General features: G+C 38.9%; 1 protein-coding gene across 2 annotated transcripts in view; it reads left to right on the top strand.

The window, feature by feature from the left end:
• The window catches only part of LOC112103933 (neuroligin 4 X-linked), a 259433-nt gene that overhangs the window by 71783 nt on the left and 163365 nt on the right, over nucleotides 1–24285 (top strand). For both annotated transcript variants that reach the window (XM_024195925.2, XM_024195923.2), the window contains one exon: nucleotides 5910–6705. In XM_024195925.2, coding sequence (XP_024051693.1) covers nucleotides 6234–6705 — 472 coding nt within the window. In that variant the 5' untranslated portion in view covers nucleotides 5910–6233. The remainder of the gene's footprint in view (nucleotides 1–5909; nucleotides 6706–24285) is intronic.

Genomic DNA, 24285 nt, shown 5'->3' with positions numbered 1-24285 from the left:
CAAAATCTAGGCAGAGGAGCAACTCAGGAGCGAAGCAGATCACTGCTGCTTTCACAGCTACCCTTCAGGAAGCTAGAATGCACTGCTGTTCCCGCTTGGAAGGGAAGAGTAAGTAACTGAGCTGCACCACTGGAATGATCCATGTGAGGGGAATTTTGTGACAATACCTTACAAATTCACAAACAGAAAACTTGGATTTCTCTGCTTAATCCCGAGAATTATCATAGAAAAGATACTGCAGGTACCTGTAGCTTGAATTTATTGCAATTATTTATCAAACCCTAGAAATTAAAGGAATTGCTTTGTTTCTAGGTTTAATAACTAATTTGAAGTTGCTATAGGAATAATTTCCTGCAGTTTTTTTTCTGTCCTAATTTTGAACTGAGTTCTGCCGAAGATTAACAAAATGCATCCAGATACTTATTTTAAGAATTACTATTATTATTTTATTTTGCCAGTTTCAGATAACAGCCCTCCCACTAACCTCTGAATACTCTGGTCTAGGAACTGCTATATAATCATATATGATTTACTTCCTTCAGTGCTTCTCCTCACTACAATTTCATCTGACTGCTCTGATCATCTTTAAGCAGCCAGCATTTCACACTATACTGACACAGAATGAAGTTTAACCCCACTCTGTGTTGACATGGAGTTAAATATATTCAAATGATGCTCCAGGAAACTGTTTTAGCAAGCTCTAGTGCAGAAAAAAATGAATAAGTCAAACAAATCAACAGACAAAAACTTTGAAAAGTGAAGGAAGAAATAACAATTTGATATTTTAAAGAATAGTTAGTCCGATTCTCTATTGATCAAAATGTAACAAGTGATTAAAATAATAATTACCAGGTTTCAATATTTACAGAAAAAACAACACACACTATATATAGTTACTGTGTTAATACCAGTATGCTGTGTTTCGGTATTGAAATTATGGGGGGTAAAGTTGGGGAAATTGAATCAGAATTCCATGCAATTTAGGCTTAATCAATTTTTGCCTTTATTTAATACAATTTCAGAGAGAATGTTAGAGATGTTACTGTTTATAATGTAGTTCAGGGTTCTCAAATTTCATTGCACCGCGACTCCCTTCTGATAACAAAAATTACTTCACGACCCCAGGAGGGGGCACCGAAGCCTGAACTCGCCCAAGCCTCACCCCCCCTGGGTGTGGGGGCCAAAGCTGAAGCTCAAGGGCTTCAGCCCCATGATTGGGCCTGCAACCTGAGACCTGCCACCCAGGGCTGAAGCCCTCGATCTTTGGCTTCAGCCCTGAGTAGTGGGGCTCGGGCTTCAGCCGTTGGCCCCAGCAAGTCTAAGCCAGCCCTAGCAACTCCATTCAAAGGGGGTCGCAACTCACTTTGGGATCCCAACCCACAGTTTGAGAACCTCTGTCTTAGACTCATTTTTAAATCTAGAACTACAGTGAGGTAAGGGTAACAATAGCCAGCCATACTTCTTTCCTGCCCACAGCTAGCTCCATATTTTTTCTTCAAATGGTCATCATTGTCCTCCATACAACAAATAGCAAGAAACAAATTATTCCAGTTTAGGAAGAAGAAGAAGAAAAAACCTTCCCAAGTTTGCCCACCTTGTCATTCAGTGATGAGATGAAAGGGGACGCACAGCAGTTGCTGCTGTTTGGGACAGGGTGTTGTTTTTGTGTGTGTGTGTGTGTGTGTGTGTGTGTGTGTGTGTGTGTGTGTGTGTGTGTGTGTGTGTGTTTGTTTTCTTCTGTTTGTCTGTAATGCCTTGCCTGGGCCTGGTCCATATCTGAGGCTCATAGGACCTACCCCAGTGCAAATAATTAAGAATAGTAATAAGAAATAATGACAAGAGCATATTCTTTTCTTTCCTTAAATTGTAGGTATGCAGGCAGACATATTAAACAGTCAACCCCATGCTTATAGACATTCCTCTGATTGGTTTGGCCTATGGTAAAATATCTAAAATCATTTTATCCCAGATAAAAAGAAAGCCTTTTATCCCCAGGTGCAGTTTTGCATTGAATAAGATGAATGCAGCTTGCAATTCTCACTGATTTTATTCAGATCTCCTAGCTTCTTTAAAAGTGTAAATGTATATATTTATTACATGCATATAATATAACTAGCATGCATTTTTTCCTGTGTATGTTGGAGGATGATCATTTTATACTCTTTTTGAAAAATATTCTACAGTTTAAATAATATAAAAATGAAAGATGTTATATTTGATGAAGAAAATAGTTTCATTACTAGCAGATCAGGCTTTCAAATCAGTATTTCTAATAACAATGAAATCCAGAAGATCAGACATTGAAAACTGTGGGATTTCCCCCCTTCATTTAAAATAATGTAATAAAACTATCCTGAAGATATTTTAAGTAGGCTTCTTCTTCAAAAGGCGCTTAATATTTAAATATATCATAACAAGTCATTAATAAACAATCATTTGTGGGGGGTGGGGTTAAACATAGGTAGAGTTGCATGTGACAGTCATGTAGTAAAAAAAAATTCTGTTTCTACTGCAGTTTTAGTAAGGTAATAAAGCTAATGCTTAACAACTACAGCATGCAAGATATATAGTGGGTTTACTGTGTCAATTTGTTGTCTTATAATTGCTTTTATGCGGTGTATATGTGTAACACTGTGGTCGCTATGTGTAGTTTGTCCAACCTTTTGCCCGTTACATAGAGGATGTGGATTTGTTATAGCCCTAGCTTCAGGGCCTGGTTCTTTAGCTCTGGTTGTAGAAGCTCATGCTTTCAGCTCTGGAGTTCCCCTATTCAATATCCAGTGTGTTAACCAAGATGGTCGCTATCACACACATGTGTATGTATAAAATTGGCCTCTAAACTCTAAGCTTATGCATAGCAGAAACATGCATTCTGTACTTACTCCTACCGTCTACTGAAAAGGAAAAACAAAACAGAAGAGGGGGCGGGGAAACCCTCTGTTTATGGTTTCAGAACATCCAGAACCAGCTTTAGATGCTTTGTTGCCGTAGGCAAGGAATCCTTTGGTGCTCCTGCCTCTAGGTCTGAGAAGAAAATTTGATACATAGTTATTTACTAGGCCAGCTCCTCAGCTGGTATACATTGATTTCAGTATCTCTACGTTGATTTGCACCAGCTGAGGATCTGGGCCCATTATCTTTAAATTTGTCTGTTAGTTCTATTTCTTTCCATAGCATTATTTCCCTTCCTCTTGTTCATTATGCCCCCCTGACTTACTTTTCTTGTTTTATTTTCTCTTTCTGTCTGCCCCTCATTCTGTCTCTGTCCACACTAGCACTCTGATTTCCTGTCTGCCCATTTGTTACCACCCAAGTCTTTTTCACTTTTCTTTCCTTCCATATCCCCATTGTTACTATTTCTCTCCACTTGTAAGTCCCCCTTCTTGTTCTTATAACTATGCCAGTGACCTTCCCAGTGCAGGGCCTAGACAGGAGGAGCTGCTGCTGCTGCTCTCTGAATGTAGCATCAAGCTTCAGTAGACTATGAATGATGGCTCTGCTGCCTGCTGCATGGGCTGTGAAATTAATAGGCATCAGGGCTAAGAGAGAGTGAGGGAGCAGTAGCAGGTATCCACAGGTGCTGCTGTTGCACACTGTTACAACAAAGAGAAAGCCAGGCGGCAGCAGCAGAACAGGGAGGGGGAGAGTACTCTGGTGTGGGAATTTCTGGTTAGGCTCTTGCTTAGGGCTGTCATTGATTCTTCTTTCTAAAAATGTTTAGAAAAGGCATGTTTAGATTGCAAGCCCTCTGGCAACGATTGTGTCTTGTGTGTCAGTAAGGCACTTAATACATTGTTGGCTCTACATAAATAATATGGAATTAAAACATCTCTTGTACTGGGTGTTTAGCTACTTCTCAGATTGTGTATGGTTACCTCTTAATCTGGTGGGTTCCCCCTTACCATTCGTTAAAGATGGATGTTCTAAAGAAAGGATGAGATTCCTTTCAGAATTCTTGCTTATGCAAAGGCAGTTACACTGATAGTTCTTTAATTGTTGCTCATTTACAATCAATGTTAATAGCTACGTAGCTCTCTAAAGAGTAGACTGTGAAGGTGATCTAATCTCTCAAGGGGACCAAGATTCCTATGTGCAGTAGGGACTTGCATAGGCCAGAAAGCTTATATATAACTCATATGTTGGTCCTATCAAAGGAAAGATATCATCAATTTTGTTTATCAAATAATTGTTTCTTAGCTGTGTAAGAGATGACATGTCAGGTAAATATTGGAAGGGAACAACTTCTGGGAAAAAAAACCCCTCAAATACATTGTATGAGTATCTTTCATCTCAGTAATTGTTTGCATATATATTTGGACACTAAGTTTTCATTAAAGATAAATACAATTGTTATATACTATACAGGTGTACCCTGTTTCTTTGTATTTCTTTCTTTCATATCTTGAGGTAACTAGTGAATATCACTTATAAAGATGAAGGGCAACAAAAGATGATCAAGGATATGAAATGGCTTCCATATGAGGAGAGACTAAAAAAAGATTAGGGCTGTTCATCTTAGAAAATAAATGATTAAAGGTGATGTGATAGAGGTCTGTTAAATCGTGAATGGTGTGTAAAAGGTGAATAGAGAAGTGTTATATACTTTTTCCCCACAATACAAAAACCAGGGGTCACCCAATGAAATCAATAGGCAGCAAGTTCAAAACAAACAATAAGGATGTTTTTCTTCACACAACGTACAGTTAATCTGTGGAATTTATTGCCAGGGGATGTTGTGAAGGACAAAAGTATAACTGGATTCAAAAAAATAATTAGATAAGTTCATGGAGGATAAGTTCATTAATGGCTATTTGCCAAGATGGTCAGGAACACAACCCCGTGCTCTGGTTGTCCCTAAATCTCTGACCACCAGATGCTGAGACTGGACAACAGGGGATGGATCACTTGATAATTGCCCTGTTCTGTACACTTCCCCTGAAACTCTGGAACTGGCCACTGTTGGAGACAGGATACTGGGCTAGATGGACCATTGGTCTGATCCAGTATGGCCATTCTTATGCTCCAGCACCTGGTTCTGATCCATCAGTGCAACTCAAGAGTAACTCCAATGAAGTTAATGGAGTTGCACTAGCAGAAAAGCCAGTGTGACAGCAGAATCAAGCATCTAGGTTCTCAGCTTTCTTCTGTATAGTGCTGCTTATGTTTCAGAGAAATGGGATGTACATAATAATTTTAAAACCTTTATATTACATTTAAAATAACAATATGTGGACCTACTGCAACTCAAATCATATACTGCCTGAACTCTGTACCATTCCCTTTCTGTATGTCAGCTGTTCTTTTAATATGGCTGTGGAAGATAAATTTGTGTTTTCAACAATTTTGTTTATCCTTATAAATAAAAATTGCAGGTATACCTTATTTCTTTATATTCCTTTGTTTCATCCTTGTGCTAACAATAAGTAATCACATTTAATCACCATAACATGGAAAGAAGAAGGAGATTATCTAGTGCAGCAAAATGTTTAGTAAACATGCATTATTTGAGTGGAAGTGCAAAGGGATGTACATTTTTCAGTTTGTCTAGGCTAGCAAATGTTGCAGAGCTGGCCCGGGCATGGAAGGTAACCTTCTTGAAACGTTCAAGGCATGTTTTGATTTTATGGGGGCTGAGAGTCTGCGACAGGGACAAGAGACTGGTAATTGGGAAAGTTGGATTTATTTCTCAGCCCTGCCACTTATTTGCTCTGTAGCCTTGGGCAAGCCTCTTTCCCTCCATCTCCAAAAGGGGTATACTGTAATTCTCTTCTCATAGAAGTGACTAAAATTCATGAAACACATGGAGACCCTAGTATGAAAGACACTGTGTAAGTGTAAAAAAATATTGCAGTTTTGGTCAATGTTAATAAATGTATTAATTTAAATTGTCTGCTTCCTCTTGGCTATAGGCTGATGGATCTTGTTGGAATCTATTGGAAGGAATCATTGTGCCAATGAAGCAGAGTGACTGCTGACCACGTTCTCCTTCTCAGCCTGCTGGGAAGTACCACCAGGATTAAACCAGCATTGGAGCCTGGGGATGGGCCTTAGGGACGAGGCCTCCCTTGGTTGTCCTGACGTTGGAATCTGTCTATGGTCAATCAACTGAGGCAGCAACCACACTCATTCTTAGGCTTTTCATTACCTGAAAATATTACGTGTTGCCTTTCACTTCATCTCCCTTTGTCTCCCTGGCTGTGGAAGACAGAGCCCTGCTGATGTTGATATAAACAATGTCAAGGCCAATGGGACTCCTATGGCTGCCTTTGATCTTCACCCCAGTTTGTGTCATGTTGAATTCTAACTTCCTTTTGTGGATAACTGCACTAGCTATAAGATTTACCCTCATTGATGGCCAAGCACAATACCCTGTTGTTACCACGAATTATGGCAAAATACGTGGCCTAAGAACACCTTTGCCCAATGAGATCCTGGGCCCAGTGGAGCAGTACCTGGGAATTCCTTATGCCTCCCCTCCAACTGGGGAGAGGCGATTCCAGCCCCCAGAACCTCCCTCCTCATGGACTGGAGTTCGGAATGCCACGCAGTTTGCTGCCGTCTGCCCACAGTACCTGGATGAGAGGTCACTGCTCAATGACATGCTGCCGGTCTGGTTTACTGCCAATTTGGATACCGTTGTGACATATGTGCAAGATCAAAATGAAGATTGCCTGTATTTGAATATCTATGTGCCCACTGAGGATGGTAAGTACTTTATTCAACCACACACAAACCAACCCACACACTATTTGTGCAAATGATGAGTAGCTTCAATATTGGGTTTATACAATGCTTCATTCTACTTCCTCCATGTTATCTATTTAACTGAAATGTTTCTCTTTATATTCATTAGATGCAAATGTTATATCAATTAAGCATGCTTGCATGAATTCATTTTCATATACGTTTGTGTCACCAAATTGCAGTTTTATTTGCAGGCATTGGCCAGTGTACGAATGGGTCACAATCCCAAAGGTTATGGCAAACAAATAAAAAAATCAGCTAGAGACAATATAATTTTAGCATACAAGTATATAAAGTATACAAATTCTACTACAAAGTATATTTTTTTAAGGAAAACAATTTGTTTATAGAAATTTCCCTTTCTCTTTGGTTTATTATAATGCCTTTTGAAATTACATTTAAATTTGCTTGATTTTAATCAGCAAAGGATTGCTAAAGTTCTGCAACTTGAAGACTCCATGATTGTTTAGCATTTTTTAGTCAAGTTATATATCATTCATTCACTAAATATAAAATGGAGCAATCACTGAGTATATTATGCAAGAACATCCTATGAAAATGCTATTTTTTACCTTCATCTACTCTTGAACAAAAAACTCTGAAATTATTACTCTACACCAGTCATCAGTATAACAATTGGTAACACAATTTTGTGAACCTTCTCATTCTTGCTTTTTAGCATAAGCTGTTTTTGTGAGGCGCACAGAATATTTCTTGAGAAGTGTTGAGTGACATCAAGTCCCCCATTGAAGACAAGGCTTCTTTTGATCAAACACCAACTGACTAATGTTTATTCAATATTACAGGATAATGAATAATTGCAAGAGAACGATAATTAATATTCTGCTGAAAGCCAATTGTTTCATCCACTGCAGTTACTTACTGATGAATAACTGTACAGATTTCCCCCAGATATGCAAATTCTTTTCTCTATATGTGGGGGTTTGATTTGCATAATCGTGGTATTGTTTTTTCTCAGTAAGCGTACTCTGAACATGCAAATCTTGGTACTCTGGCTACCATAATCCCTCTGCTCTGATTGGCTTCTATACTTAGAATTTTCCAAGCTGTTTGCCAGCAATAAATATATCGCCTTAGTTTCCCACTCACTTCAGCTGAAGCAGAATATTAAAAAATGCATAAGATACTGAGGTGGGGGAATTAGTGAAAAGCAAAAACAGTTGAGTTACTGAAAAGGAAAATGTCTTAAAAGAAAAGGGAGGCGTCTGCAGGGAGGTGAACATTTTTTCTAATTTCCCTCCTTCCTCCAAAACTCTCTCCTTATTCCTAGATGTCCAGATGGGTCTTGGTCTTCAGAATAACTCTCATGTGTTTGTTTATTTTGTGGGTTTGATCCTGCAGCTTTTAATTAGTCAATAGGACAACTCTGTAAGTCAGGGCTGTAAGACAAGGCCTTATTTGTTCATATTGGAAGACCCCCCCCCAGTCCTTCTGTCCCAGAGTCATTTTAAAACACAATGTAGGCAAATATATTACTGCAGTTATTCTGGTGAGAGGAATTTTGCTCATGTGAAGGAACCAGGAGGTCAGAAGGGGGGAAAAATGGAGGAAAGATTAGAAGTGCGAAAACAAAGGTCAACAGTGGGCTTGCTTTTTTTTGTTAAGTCAGTTTACCTTTCAGCAGTCTGGCACATCATATTATTGAATTCTTCTCTTTTAAAATTTGAATATTTAATTCAAATGTATTTATAGAAAATAATAATAAAGTTGAGCATGTCCACTATATCATAATCAAACCCTAGACTAATAATCTACTCAGCCTCTGATCTTGCAAGGTTTTTAACCAAGTATATTGTTGTTACCTCATAAAATGGAAGAACCCCCAAATGTCATTGTGTAGCAGTTTATCAACTGTTAGTTTTTATGCCCATTTAATTCTGTGGAAAAAAATGGGATTTTTATACAAAGATTGGGACTAGACTCCAGTGCAAAGAAGGATGGCTATTAGGAGTCCAAATCTCCCCTCCCCTCCAAAATATGCCACCATATGGGGACAGTGGGTAGGCAGCTTCAGTTACATTTTTGTTGCTAACTGTGAGTTGTATGTGAGCTTATTCATGTGCATGATGACAGGTATTTTCAGTAGGCTTGTGAGGAGAGTCACACATTCCAAAATGAATAAATGCATTTTTAAAAAATCTTTCTACCATTTATCTTAATTATCACTAGTTAAATCTAACTCAATGTTTTTCACTTAGTAAATATGCAACTGACTGCTCATAAACATGATTAAAGTGAACTGACCTATCTTCTAAGCTAGCCTGTCGCCAAATCATACTAAAGGTAAATTGCTTTAAGTTGTAGTCCATAGAATCTGATTAAACACATTACACTTCATTATATGAATCTTAGCTGCCAGAAAAAAAGCTATGTTGTTATGGAGACAGACCATGAAATTAGTTTTTGAAGTAGAGGTCTGAAAATGAATGACTGAGTTAAATTCACATTTTCAATCCTTTCTCAAGTACAGATTTCTTTACAAGTTCCCTGAGACTGTTTTGTGTATGTGTGAAAAGATGGACAGACTCATCTAAACTCAGTTAATGCTCTGAGACTGAAACATATCTGAATCATTTTGTGTCTCTGTTTTTGACAATTTCAATGAAAAGAAACTGCTGTGCTTCTATAATGCATCAACTGTGGTCACGTGTGATGTTGCTTCTCCTTCAAACCCAATACTAGTAGCTAATCAAAATGCAGCTCAGTTTTGCAACTTGGCTACATAGCGTGTGCTGTCATTTACTTCTTGTGTAGATTGATTTAGCAAACCTAGCAATCTCTACTCTGATTATACATTTGGAATGAAGAATTCCAAAGCTTAAGTGGCTGGGTTGTGTTTTGCTCTCATCTACATTAATGTAAATCAGGACTAATCCCACTGAATTCAGTAGAATTACACCAATGTAAATGAATGTGAGTGAGAACAGAATCAGGCCCATGAACTGGGCAGATATTATTATTCATTAATAATAAATTAATTTGAATAACTCTTGCTAAAATGTTTAAGAGACTCAATGAATCAAAATGTATAAAATCTATAGAAGTTAAAAGGTAGGCAGTGTAGCTAGATAAATAATTTAAAAAGCTCAATTACAATTTATTTGTTTTTAACTACAGTGTTTAATTTAAATCTTGCCAAAGAGAATGAATTTACAATTTATTACTAAACACAGGATACTGTTTTTTAATGTTTCTGAAAATAGCAGGCAGAAGAGCAATGGAAAATCCTCTCTAAACTGAAATTGTCTTTCTAGAAACATTCCAAACAGTTTAATTCTTAAAGATGAATTTTTATTCCCCTTCTCCCACAACCAAAAAGAATACACTTTTTCCTCAGGAGAAGAGTAGCCTGTAGGAATCAAATCAAAGAGAAATATCTAGCAGGCTGTTTCTGAAATCTGTCCATGCAGGCATTTTGTGTGTGTGTGTGGCTCTGTGTTGTGTACTGACTCATTCATAACAATAAATTAGAGACTGCAAGAGTTGGGGAAATTCCCTTGGATTTTGTTGCTCATCATCTGAAGTAAAAGCAAAGAGAGGAAGAGTATCATTACAGTTCTGTATCTTCATGATGGATCTGAACGCTAACAGTGTGGTGATTTTAACAATATTGATCGATGCTAGTTGTAAACATAGATGTCAGTAGTAAAATGCTCTTCTTTCTAATAGTGGTTTCAATGTCAAATCTACTTATGCTATTTAAAATGATTCAATTCAAAATATAGCTATATATTTTGCATTAAAAGTTAACGTTTTATCTCAAATTGCTACCTAGGCAGCAGCTGTAAGTATCTCACTTCAGCTTCTGAATATACAAAAACACATGTATAATATAAACATAGACATATTTGGCTCTTCTCTGATTGCTAGAACCTGTAATTTTCCGCAAGAATACATGAATGACAGTTTGAGGAGGTCAGCTAGGGAAATGATATTGAGGACAGTCTGTTTATTATAACTTCAGTCTGAATATGGGTTTAGCTACAGTGGGAGTGCTAGATTGTAGAGGACACAGACTGTTAATCGGCTGTGCTTAATCCCTAGCCTTTATCATGTGAATCTGTGCATGCTGTAAAGGGGATTGCAGCCTGCTATCGTAACTACTGAAACAAACAAAACAAAACCAACCAACAAGTTTGGTTTCTTGCAAGTGAACCATAAAAACTGCATTATATCATTGCCAGATATAAACATTATTTAAGCAACATCAGCAAATCTTTCATTTTGGTTTAATACTGCTTTCTTCAGACCAAAAAAGGGGAGGAGAAAAGTCACATTTTTCTTCTGTGTATGGTCAAAAATACCAGCATACACTCAAAATTATTTGTTGTATGGTGAACAAAGTGAGTTTTCAAAATGTGTTAAACTACTAAACAGCTAAATGTTTGTCAGGGATTAATTTTAAAAGTACTTAACATCTTTGGGGTGTGAGAATCGTAGAATCAAAAAAATGTAGGGCTGGAAGGGGCTTCAAGAAGTCATCAAGTCCAGCCCCCTGCATTGAGGCAGCACTAAGTAAACCTAAACTATCCCTGACAGATATTTGTCTAACCTGTTCTTAAAAACCTCCAATGATGGGGATTCCACAGCCCCCCTTGGAAGGTTCATTCACTATTGGAGCACCCCCTTGTGGCTGGCTTGGGGGATCAGCTCCACTCAGTCATGTCATGGTCCCTCTTGCTCTCTAGGAGTTGCAGTTTCCTCTTCATGGCTTGGCTTTGCGGCCAGGTCACTACACTGTGTTCCCCTTCTGAGGTAACAATGTCTTGCCGGACTAGCTATGAGGATGCCATTCCAGGCAGTCTTCTTCCTTATTCCAGACTGTTCCACTTACCCAGTGTCTGATAGGAGGGCTTGGGCCCACCTGCTACTTTGGGTCCCAGCCCAGGGATCCTACAATCAGCAGCCAAGGCCTGCACTGTCTCAACTCTTACTGCTGTTTTCCTGGGCTTTTTCCTACTCCGCCTTCTGCAGGCTTCCTTCATCACCACATCTCTGGGTAAACCCTTCCCTCCAGGTCAGCATTCCAGGGCTTTTGCTCCCCCTTGGGTTTCTACCTTCTTACCTCACTAAGACCAGAGAGTGACTACAGACCTCCACACTACAACACCTTCTGCTTTCACTTCCTGGGTTTATACAAGCCCTCATCTGGTCCTGCCCACATGGGTTTCATCTTCAATTAGTGTTTGTCAGTGAAGCCTATGTCTTCTCCCAGGTGCATCCTAATGGTTAATTAGCCCTTCTGAGCCACCTTAACACCTTCAGGGGTGGTGTGGGGTGAACAATGCATCACAGAAGCCTATTCCAGAGCTTAATTATCCTTATGGTTAGAACAGTATTCCTAATATCTAACCTAAATTGTCCTTGCTGCAGATTAAGCCCATTACTTATTTTGTCCTATCTTCAGTGGACATGGAGAACCATGGATCACCATCATCTTTATAAAAGCCCTTGATATATTCAGGTCCCCTCAGTCTTCTTTTCTCAAGGCTAAAAATGCCCAGTTTTTTTTTTAAACTTTCCTCATAGGTGAGATGTTCTAAACCTTTTATCATTTTGGCTGAACTCCTCTGGACTCTCTCCACTTTGTCCACATCTTTCCTAAAATGTGGCATCCAGAATTGGACACAGTAATCTGGCTGTGACCTCACCAGTGCCAAGTAGAGTGGGACAGTTAGCTCCCATGTCTTACATATGACACTCCTGTAAATAGACCCCAGAATATTAGCCTTTTTTGCAACTGTATCATATTGTTGATTCATAATCAATTTATGATCTACTATAAACTCCAGATCCTTTACAGCAGCACTACCACTTAGACAGTTATTCCCAATTTTGTAGTTGCACATTTGATATTTCCTTCCTAAATGAAGTACTTTGCACTTGCATTTATTGAATTTCATCTTGTTGGATACAGACTAATTCTCCAATTTACCATGGTTGTTTTGAATTCTAATTCTATCCTCCAAAGTGCTTGCAACCCCTCCCAGCTTGGTGTCATCTGAAAATTTTCTGAGTATACTCTGTACTCCATTATCCAAGTAATTAATGAAAATATTGAATAGTATCAGACCCTGCAGAACCCCACTAGATATGCCCTCCAAATTTGACCACAAACCGTTGATAACTACTCTCAGTTCAGCTAAATTGGTTTGAAGGCTCTTGAAACATTTAGGGCACAGTAAATAGATACAAAGCCACAGAAAACAGCAAGAGGCCATGACACTTTGCAGTGGTGAATGAGTGAGGTCAGAATTTCTTCATCAGTGCAAGGGAATGGAGGATAATCTGTAAGCATAGTAAAATATTTTACTGCAGAGTATTAGGAAAAAATCTTAAAATATAACAAGAGTATCAATAGTAGCCCTTGGTTGAGGCAACAGAGTTCAGTCTAGTAGAAAGGTGAGAGTCTGAAGGCTAAAGATTAAGCAAAAAAATAAGTTACAGCAGATCTTTGTGTGCATACAATTAGCAGTGCATTGTGGTTACTTTATACATTCTTTTGGCACACATGTACTGTTTAACTCTTACCTAGTCTATGACCAAATCTGATTTTCCATTGATAGGCTGCTGGGATTTTGTGTGTGAGTGTGTGTGTTTGTATCATGATTCTTGTTCTGGTGATCCAGTCAAAAATTAGCTTATAGTGACTTCTTTACCTCGTATAATGTAGACCAGCACATGACTAAAATTGCTTATTTTGCGCATAATGCTAATTTTTGGCTGAAGCCACAGGCTCGGAATGGCTTAGGTAAACCAGATGCACAAATGGTGTGCATTAAAGTCAGAGGACATATGCCAGTTTACACTAGCTGAGGATCTTGCCTTATAGTTTAAACGAATATTAGTAACGTATTGAATTAACCTTGGATTACTCATAACTTGAAAAATAGTGACACAGATGTAAGTATATAATACTAAAGTCTCTTACATGACTCTTTTTCAGGGTCTGGGAGCACTGGAAAATAAATACTTTTTCAAGGATAGTAACCCTAGTTTTCTACAGTGCTATGGAATAACACCTTTAATACCTATGGTACTTTGTGTTTTGGTAATGTGCACGTGCAAATCTGAGATCAGAATTACAGACCTTTATTTGAGCTGTGAAGTTGAAGTATCATTAGGTGACTATAGCAGCCTTTCTTCTTCGAAATTAAGCCTTAATACAAACACTCTTAGCCTATACATAGTTTCATGTTTGAATAGCTACATATTTGTCATTTGTCAAGTATTCTCACCATCATGTTTAGCACACTTTTATTTATTCACCACTTTTAGATTTAAACAGATATCAAAATGATGCTAATTCATTGTTTAGGTATATATACACACACACACACACATATATATATATATATAATTGCATAGCCTTAGGAAATTCAGAATCAATTTACCTGTCTCTTTGTATTTGTTTACCGTTGCATGACTTCAGAAGGTATTCACTTTTGTGCCTTCTTACACATGTGCACTGATTTTATAATTTATATAGGAATCATAACTTAGAATTTCCATATTTTTCTTCAATTAAAATCTTTACCTTAATGTTTTATTAGTGTGTTTTTAATAGTTACATTTTAAAAGAACTGAAGTATAAAGAAAAAAAAATATATATATATGGATATAATTGGTTATATATATATCAGGCAATATAATATTGGCCTTTCATAAAAAAACTACAAAATATAGCATGGATTATAATACATAGAATAGTAGGTCTAAAATTAAGTCACAGATTCTATCAATGGCTTGTCTGTTTGCTAACCTCTTACCCATTCTAACTCCCTTCAGTTCTGGGTTTGCCTTGGAAAAAAATAATTCAGGTTTATAATTCTCTTCTGTCTCAAGTAGCTTGTCAACTCACATTATACATCAATAACACACAAAATTAAAGACAATAAGACATATACTGTGGTAAAGTACTTATACAGCTTTCCAATATGAGAAGGATTAATAACAGATAACAATTACAATACAAAGTGATAACACAGGATTTATAACATATAATCCCTATTAAACACACTCAGTGGCAGCAACCTTAAGGGAGGGGTTAAAAATCTGTTTCCATTGTAAAAGGTAAATGATAAAATGAGTCCCCTGAAGTCACTCCCCTCCCCTCCCCCCCATTAGGGTCCAATAAATCACTTGCTCCTAATCCAGAAACACTGCAGCATCTGTGAAAAAGAAGAAGGCATATGGCTGACTTCCACAGTGAACCCTTAGCCTAGCAGGATAAAGCCATGTGTAATCCAGGCCCTTATTTTTCATTCTTGCTTTTAACAGTCAGAAATACCTTCTGACACCCAAGAACAGGACTGTAACCTAGATAAAATAAAATTCTTAAATCCTTAGAGCTGAACTCTGCTTTAGCTGCTGATTTCCAAATACTGTTCTTCTGTCTAAGAGTTGCCATTCCCCAGGCATTTTTTAGGATTGTGGGCAAATGACCATTTCAGGAATGGAAGGAAGCTTTGTAGAGAGGGTTCAAAATAATTCATTCCTAGCACCATTATAATCGATTATAGGGTGACAATGGGAAGTCTTGAGTTGTCTTTGGCAGCAGCTCAAATTGAGACCCCGAATCTGACATTAGCTAATCTGCGCAGACTTTCCATTGTATTTTCACTATCACTACCTCCTGCTGAAAAGGCGGCGGGGGGGGGGGGGGGGGGAAATCCCTAATACACTATGGATATCTAAGTGTGGTATTGTTGCTACATGATCCTTTCAGTTAACCTCGCGGTGGTGTCTCAGAAGTAGAAGCCGTGCCACTTGGCTGAGGATGCAAGAGAAATACAGGTCTAGGTCACTGGCCAAACCTGCAGACTGGTTGTAGCTCATCTGATCATAGACAGCCCCAACTGTTTAATTCACAGTGAATGATACTGAATGCAGGTTAAGTTGAACAAGTCGTATTTTATTAAACCCTGTGAACTGTTCCACCCATTCCTAGGTTTCCTGGTATCCTATCAATAATTGCCCCTCCAGGGAATATGGGCGCTCTGACTACAATTTCAATGATCATGATACATCTTCTCTAATTTACAAACATTTTAATAGAAATATTAAAATCTGATAATAGATGCCCAGACCCCCACATTCCATGTCCCCTTGTCCAGAAGCTGTTATCACACTGCCAAGTTGGAGTCTTGTCTTCATCACAGACTGATCTGGTTACATAATTTCTGAGGTAGTTTGTCTCCGCAACACACTAGGATTCACCTGTCTCTCTTTCCTTGTCACTTGTCTCCAAGTCTAGCAAACTATCTTTCTGTGGAATTTCCTCCCTCCCTGTAGGGTTGACCTTCAGATAGTTCTGTCTCTCCATTTTGTGATGATCTCTGTATTTCTGTAAGCTCTCTCTTGGTGTTGTGTCTCCTAGTTCAAAAGTGCCTCCTGCTCCTTCACATTACTTGTCCCGCTTGCTTAGTCACCTCATATAACTTGATGCCACTGCATTCCTCATGACTCCCTTAGACCACTACTTCTGGCGTCTCTTCTAATGGTTGGATCCTCACAGGAGTGCATGCCTCCGGGGCCAGTAGGTCCTTGACTGACCTGTTGTACTCTAATGTCTGCTTTCTCTGATTGTTGGTCATCTCCTCTTGGCAACGTCTCTATCCTTTTGGCTGCAACAGGTCTCCCCTGATTGCTAGCATGGCTTTGGTCCTTCATCCTCTGTCTTGTTTTGACACTCCTGTGATGGAGTATTTTGGGTGCTAAAAATGGTAACAGAGAGACTGAACAAGAAGAAACAGCCTTGTGTGACAGTCTCTTGGCTGTTTTCACAGCAGATTTCACCTTACCATTACTCTGTGAGTATGTTGGGGAAGAGGTATGTTGGTCAAACTCCCATTTGCATGTTAAGTCCTTGAATTTTTACCAAGGCAAAAAAAAAATTGTGTCTGTTGTCAGTGAATAGTGTCCAGAATGCTATATCTTGCAAAGTGGCCCTTCAGTTTGCCAGTCACTGACTTGCTGCTGTTATCAGGTAGAGCATCAACCTCCCAGAAATGTAAATAATATTTCACTGTAATCAAGTCTAGTTGTCATTGAAGGTAAATATGTTTGCTCCCATGATTTCCAATGGTTTGTGGGCAGCTTATGTGGTAACAGAATCTCTTTCTGATGGCTATTATCCCATGACTGGCAGATGTCATGCCCTTCTAGCAAAGAGCAAAGTCATGCATTCATTCCTGGCTTGGACACACTCTTGAGTTCGTCCAAGGCAGCTGTCAATGCCCAGGTGTGAGGCATTTATTTTTTGCATGGTGTCATTACCTAATGAGGTGGGGACAACAGCTCTCTGCTCAAAATATGACACACTCAGTTCCTCTTTAATTTGAAAATATGGTTCTTCTCCTACCAGTACTTGTCTTTTGTCTTCTCACCGCCCTGCTAGTATTGCTCTCCTGGTTGCTTGTAGTTGGATGTCATTTTGTGTAGCCTCTTTGAGTTCCATCAGCTTTGCTGTTGAAATTGGGATATTGAATTCATTAACATACTACACTATGTCCTGATCCCCTTCCCCCAGCTCACTGATGGTGGGTATATATGCCCTGTTCAAGGTGTCAGCTAATACCAGTAATTGTCCTGAATAATATCTGATCTCTACCTGGTAGCACTGGAGGATCATCAATATGGGCTGCCATCTCTTTGGAGCATTAAGAAGGGGGTTGATTGAATTACTGGATGGTCATAGATGTATTGATGGACTCCTCTCCAAATACTAGAGCCAGAAGCTCTTCTTTTGTTTGTTTGTTTGTCTCTGACAGAGCTCTGCTGGCAGAAGTGACTAGGTGCTTCTGAAAAAGAGCTGAACCCAGTCATATCTCCAGTGCATCACACTGGAATGTCAGCGACTCTCCTGGCTTGTAGTATTCAGGAAAGAGGCATCCATTGTAATTTGTTTCAGTTGGTCAAATGCTTGCCATTGAGGACCTGTCCACTCCTACTCAACATCCTGCTTTGTGAGCTGATGTATGGGTTCTGCTGCTACAGGCAAGCATGGAAGAACTGGGACAAGAATTGTATCATTCCTAAGAAGTGCTATACCCCTTTCACATCCATGGGAGCTGGCACTTCTCTGACTGCCTAGATGTTGTTGGGATCTGCTTTCAGTCCCTCTGTTGGGCACAGATGTCCAATCCATGTCACATCATGCTGTTTGAGATGCATTTTTTCAGGGCTGAGTTTTATGGTTTTATATAAAATCTTGTAAGTTTTCTTTCATGGTCTCATTCAGCTTATGTATTATTGCTCCCTCCACCTAAAATGATGATATCATCTGCAATTAATTTCACCCCATGTAGTCCTTCTGATGCTTGGAAGAGTCTTCTCTGGAACACTTCTGGTGCTGGGCTTATGCTCATTAGCATACACCACAAACTCTAGTGATCAAATGGTGTTGCAAAAGTTGCCAGCATGCTGGATTCTTTATCCAGTCTTATGTGCTAAAACCCATTCCTCATATCATGGACCATAAAGATTCTGGCTTTGGAAAGTTCTGGCAAGATGTCATCGATTGTGTTCAGTGGATCATGACATCTTTTTAGTGTCTGGTTCAGTGTCTTTTTGGGTCAATGTGGATGCATAATTTTCCTAAGGGCTTCTGTACCATCACCATGCTCTTTACCCAGGCTATACTGGTCTCTACAAATGCTATGTCACCCTGATTTGCAGACTTAAGAGCTCCTTTCATAGTGAATTAAGTAATGCCAGTGGAATATTTCTTTGTGGTAAGCATACAGGCGCCAGTATGCTACTTCGAGTCACAGGTTTCCTTTGAGGCACCCGATGCATTTGAAAACATCCTCATCTGCTTTTAAAATGGTCTCCACTTTCCATGGGAATTCCTTTGACAGAAAGGATAATTTACCGCAGTATCTTTGAGAGCTGATACTGTATCAAGTTTATGCATTATTGTGACCGGGATTGTATGCAACCTCTCCAAAGGGGAGATGTGACACATATTCCAACCCTATGTAGTATCTTTGGGGTCCATTGTTTTAAATGAATGGTTTATGTATGATTGTATTCGACACCATGGAGGAGGGAAACCACAGCTCCTCCTCCTAAAAATAGTGGATGGTAGTTAAGACAAATCAGTCAAATTGTAACCAACCTTCCCTTCTCTCCCAAGAAATATCACCTCCTGGGGAGGCTCACATATACTAGTTCAAACTGGATTCTCCAGAGACCAACATACCAAGAAAGGACTTTTGGATAAATAGCCTGAGTTTATACTGACTCAAAGCCTTCTTTTTGATCCAAACAATGAATAGGAGTTTCCCTCCAAGGTGTGTCAAGGGTCAATACTTGAAGAAGGGTTGGAAGGACTTGACCTACTAGGGTCCTATAAGACTGATGGTTGACTTCTGGTAAGCTTAATAGCATGTGTGTAGGGTATTTATTATTTTAATATGTTTTTTTCTGTAACGGTTTCACCTTAAGAATAAATGTGCTTGATTAGAAATAGCCATGTGGTAACTTGTAACTGTGGGCAATTATGCCATTCATAGCTACTGGAGAGGAAGCAAAGCCCATACACTGGCCTGTTTAGGCATTCTGGCTTTCTGGAAATATCACAGAGTAGCTTAGGCAACTGTGCAGCCTGGAAAAAACCCAGTTGGAGGAGAGAGATGCAGGTCTCTCCCCAAGAGAGGTGATGGCTGAGGAGGCGGGAGCTGGTGCTCAGGGTAAAGCACAAGTGGCGAATACAAATGCAGTTGCCCTGAATTATGACACTCTCCCTTTTGCTTCTTGCACTGCAGCTATAACATTCTGACACTGCACTCTGATAAGATCCTGGCTTGTATCACTATATTACCCCAAAGCCTTCTTAAGGTTCTTACCGTCCACCACCACAAATGTCAGTTGGCACTTTCTGTTACTTTTTTGTGTTGTTGTAGCCATGTTGGTCCCAGGATGTTAGAGAGACAAGATGCGTGAAGTAATATCTTTTATTGGGCCAACTTCTGTTAGTAAGAGAGACAAGCTTTTGGGCTTACACAGAGCTCTTTTTTAGGTCTGGAAAACACTCTGAGTACATTTCCCAGACCAGAAGAAGAGCTCTGTGCAAGCTCAGAAGCTTTCCTCTTTCACCAACAGAAGTTGGTCTAATAAAAGATATTACCTGACCCACCTTGTTTCTCTGATACTTTTCAGGTTAGTTCAAGTCACATTCTCTATGGGCTGCATTATGCACTCATTTACATTACAAAGAGCAGGTACAGTCTAAGGACTTGTCTACCCAAATAGTTAGATCACAGCAAGATAGTGTGTGACTCAACCCCACACTAGCCTGCTGATGCACGTGAATAGTTGATTAGAGCAGTGTCTCTCAACCTTTCCAGGCTACTGTACCGCTTTCAGGAGTCTGATTTATCTTGAGTACCCCCAAGTTTCACCTCACTTAAAAACTACCTGTTTACAAAATCAGATATAAAACACAACAGAGTCACAACACATTATTACTGAAAAATTGCTTACTTTGTCATTTTTACCATATAATTATAAAATAAATCAATTGGAATATAAATATTGTACTTATATTTCAGTGTATAGTATATAAAGCAGTATAAGCAAGTCATTGTCTGTATGAAATTTTAGTTTGTACTGACTACACTAGTGCTTTTTATGTAGACTGTTGTAAAACTAGGCAAATATCTAGTCAAGTTGATGTACCCCCTGGAAGACCTCTGAGTACCCCTAGGGGTACATATACCCCTGATTGAAACCACGACCTTCAAGTACTTTGAGCTCGTCCTGTTTCAACGTTCAGGTTAAGTTTGAACATGTGGAATTTTATTAAAGTCTCTGGACTGCTCTATCCATGTGGCTTTGTTACTTTCAGCCTAACTCCCTGTATTTCCAGTTTCCCTGGTGCCCCATCAATAACAGTTCCTGCAGGAACATGGGTTCTCTGACTCCAGTTCCACTGATTATGATTAGTGCTGAAGGTTTGTCGCAGTGGGAAAATATGTCCTTGATAGGATGATTTTCCCTTTTGTCTGTGACTTTTTTTCTGTGTCCCTGACTCACCGTACTGTGGCAGCTCCTGTCCCAAGGGGCTGGGGCTAGCTGTTCTGAGCATTGTGGCCTGTCACACAGGGTTGCAGCACCATTCAGGGGCAGGGGGGAGTTGAGGTGGGGCAGGCCAAACTTTAGTACAAGTGGTGCAACCTGACATGCCAGGTCACAACCTTCCATCATGGGGCAGGGAGGGGAACCTGAGCAGTGGTGTGGCCTGGTGTGTCAGGTCACAATGCCTGGAGTGGGGCACCATGAGACACAGGAGCCACAGGAGCTGCCACTCCAGAGTGAGTGCAGGACAGAGTCACCTTGCTGCTCCCCACCTCCAGCATCCCCTTGAGACCAGGTTGGGGTTAGGGTTGTAGTGCCGGGGTGGAGGATGCTGCTGTGAGTTGATGGTCCCCCTTTGGTGGGATGAGGAGCGGGGGGATGTCTATCCAAAATCAGGGAGCAGTCATGGTAAATATAATAATCTTTGACTTTTATTAAATTTACAACTCCTACTCCAGTGTTAATCTCTCATGCTTTTTGTCATATAGTTTTCCTCTGTGTCCAAAGGAGGATATACCTTCCCTTTTCTCAGTTCATCTGTGCCCTGGCCCCCCCATCAATACAGCTAGTCCCAAACTAGGGGGAACTGACCCCATACTTTTTCAAGGGAGACTTTCACAGACTTGGGGACAACAAACAGTATGATGTGTGAGTGCTGATGTCATCTCTGCTTAGTTCCACCCAATATACACCAAGTTTGACTGTCCTTTGCCTACATAAGTGCAGTGGTCTATCAGACTTTATGAATCTGTATTGCTAATTAAACTCAATCTTCCATAGATCTCTCTACTTCCCAGCCCCCGATTTTTTTCTTCAGCATCTTGGAAATCTTGAACCAAAGCTTTCATATTCTTTTATTAATTGCAACAATTGTAGCTTGAATCACAACTGACATCTGTTAAAAATGGGTGAGTGAATCTTACTTACTAAGAGCTGTAAATCAAACATCATGTGATAAATCAAATTCACATGACATCTGTGACATGATCAAAGGGAAATCTCTCTTCCTCTTTGGTTATTGGGAGCTTGGGAATTAAACACTTTGTAACCTTGAGATCTGTTAAACTGTGAGATAATCTCCCAAATGAAACAAAAGAGGCTCCATTACTTGGGTCATTTCAAAGTAGATTGAACAAAGAATTAAAAATACACTGTCAGAAACAATTCTGCAGAGGTAAGTGGTGTGTGAACCATATAAGCTCATATACTTTTCATGTATTTATGAAATAAGTGAAAAATTTAAAACAAGATGAGGACACATCTTTTCCTCTTCATCCTCTTCAAAGAAATCCAGATGAAGAAGCCACCAATGATATTAAAATGAAACCAAGCACTAAAACAGAACTAAATGCTACTGAACAGCTTGATCCATGCTATCCCATTTTACTTGCGCTCCTTTTCGAGATGAAAGAATACCATTAATATGGGTGTTTTCATATTCTCCTACATTGCACATTTCTTGAATTAGATTTAATAGTCAAAAAGTGACATATCATTGATGAAATAACACTCTAATTTTGTGGTTTTAATACAGTAGATATCCAAATAAAAGAGTAAGGAAAGAGCATTAGATTTACAATAGGGCATTTGTTTCTACATCAGTATCGTGCATGGAAATAAGATGGATTTGCATTCTTAGCGTGTGCGTGTTTTTCATGTACAATTAACATCTACCAGTATGTTGCTCTCTGTGCTCAAAAAGACAGACAACTGAATGGAAATAATTATTACAAAGCCAAGGAAATGAACTGATGCTAACAGCCATTTTGCTCTGATGTGTTAAAAATCCATGATCTAAATAATAGCAAAAGGAAACTTTGTCTTATAAATGAGCTCGCTGCAGGCAAATATATAGCCAAGAAAAAATATATTTGCAATGCTCCTTACAATACAAAGATGTGGTTTTTGTGATAAATTGCTTTTGTTATGTCTCATTCAAAAATGCTCTTTGTTTCTGGTTTTCTTTAAAGTGGGTTTTTAATTGACAAAATATGACATACTTAACAGAGAACACACTCCATTATCTGTCCAGTGGCTACAGGATTAGTTATTTTTTTATATTTACATGCAATGCTGGTTGGAAATCATGAGTAGCTATCAGTAGGACTTAGTAAATGTACAGCAGTGGAAATTAAAAGCACCTCAAAATAGCCCATAAGTAAAAGATTTTAGTAACTTTTGCAACTCACACTTCTTTAAGGATGGTCTTAAGCAGATACTACAAGACCTAAAATTTCACCTTATTTTAAAATATATATATATATATATAATTTGATGAAGCAAATTTGAATTTTAAATCTGTTAAAAAAAAATCTCTTGCTTAAAATTTTTAAGTAATCATGGATTCTGTATATACAACATGCCACAATAATTGTACGTTACAAATAGCGTGCCATACAGCAAACAGAGGGAGCACAAGGTACCTAGCAAAATGTATTTTCCTACCTGTTTTGACATCATGGATGACATCACAATTTGGAATGGAAATAAGGTGTACATTTTTGACAGTGAGAGTATTTAACCACTGGAACAATTTCATAGAGTCTCAGGCCAGAAGGGACTATTATAATCATCTAGTCTGATCTCCTGTATTGCACAACCTGTAAAAATTCTCCCAAAATAATTCATAGAGTATATCTTTTTAAAATTTGAAAATGATGGAGAATGACTTTGTAAATTGTTCAAAAAGTAATTACTGTAATTACTCTCACTGTTAAAAACTTTCCCCGTATTTCCAGACTGAATTTGTCCGGCTTTAACTTCCAGCCCTTAGATTGTTATACATTTTTTTCTACTAGATTGAAGAGTTAAATATTTATTCCCTATGTAGTTACTTACAGACTGTAATCAAGCCACCCCTTAACCTTCTCTTTGTTTAGAGAAATGGATGGAGCTCTGAATCTATCACTGTAAGGCATTTTTTCTAATCCTTTAATCATTCTTGTGGCTCTTCTCTGAACCTTCACCAATTTATCAATATCCTTCTTGAATTGTGGGCACCAGAACTGGACACACTATTCCAGAAATGGCCACATCAGAGCCAAATAAAGAGGTAAACTTCCTCTGCTCTTACTCAAGATTCCCCTGTTTATGCATCCCAGGATCACATCAGTTCTTTGGCCACAGCATCACTTTGGTAGCTCATGTTCAGCTGATTATCCACCATGACCCCTAAATCTTTTTCAGAATCACTGCTTCCCAGGATAGAGTTCACCACCCAGTAAGTATGGTCTACATTCTTTGATCCTAGATGTATACATTTACATTTAGCCATGTTAAAATACTTATTATTTGCTAATACCCAGTTTGCCAATCAATCCAGATTGTTCTGCATCAGAGACCAGTCCTCTTCATTATTTACCACTCCCAAAATATTTTTGTCATCTGCAGCCTTATAAGTGATGGTTTTATGTTCTCATGTAGGCCATTGATTAAAAA

The sequence above is a fragment of the Terrapene carolina genome, unplaced genomic scaffold (assembly GCF_002925995.2).
Source record: "Terrapene carolina triunguis isolate 2854851 unplaced genomic scaffold, T_m_triunguis-2.0 Scaffold22, whole genome shotgun sequence".
Lineage (NCBI taxonomy): Eukaryota > Metazoa > Chordata > Testudines > Emydidae > Terrapene > Terrapene triunguis.
This window is presented reverse-complemented; position numbering and strand designations above follow the sequence as displayed.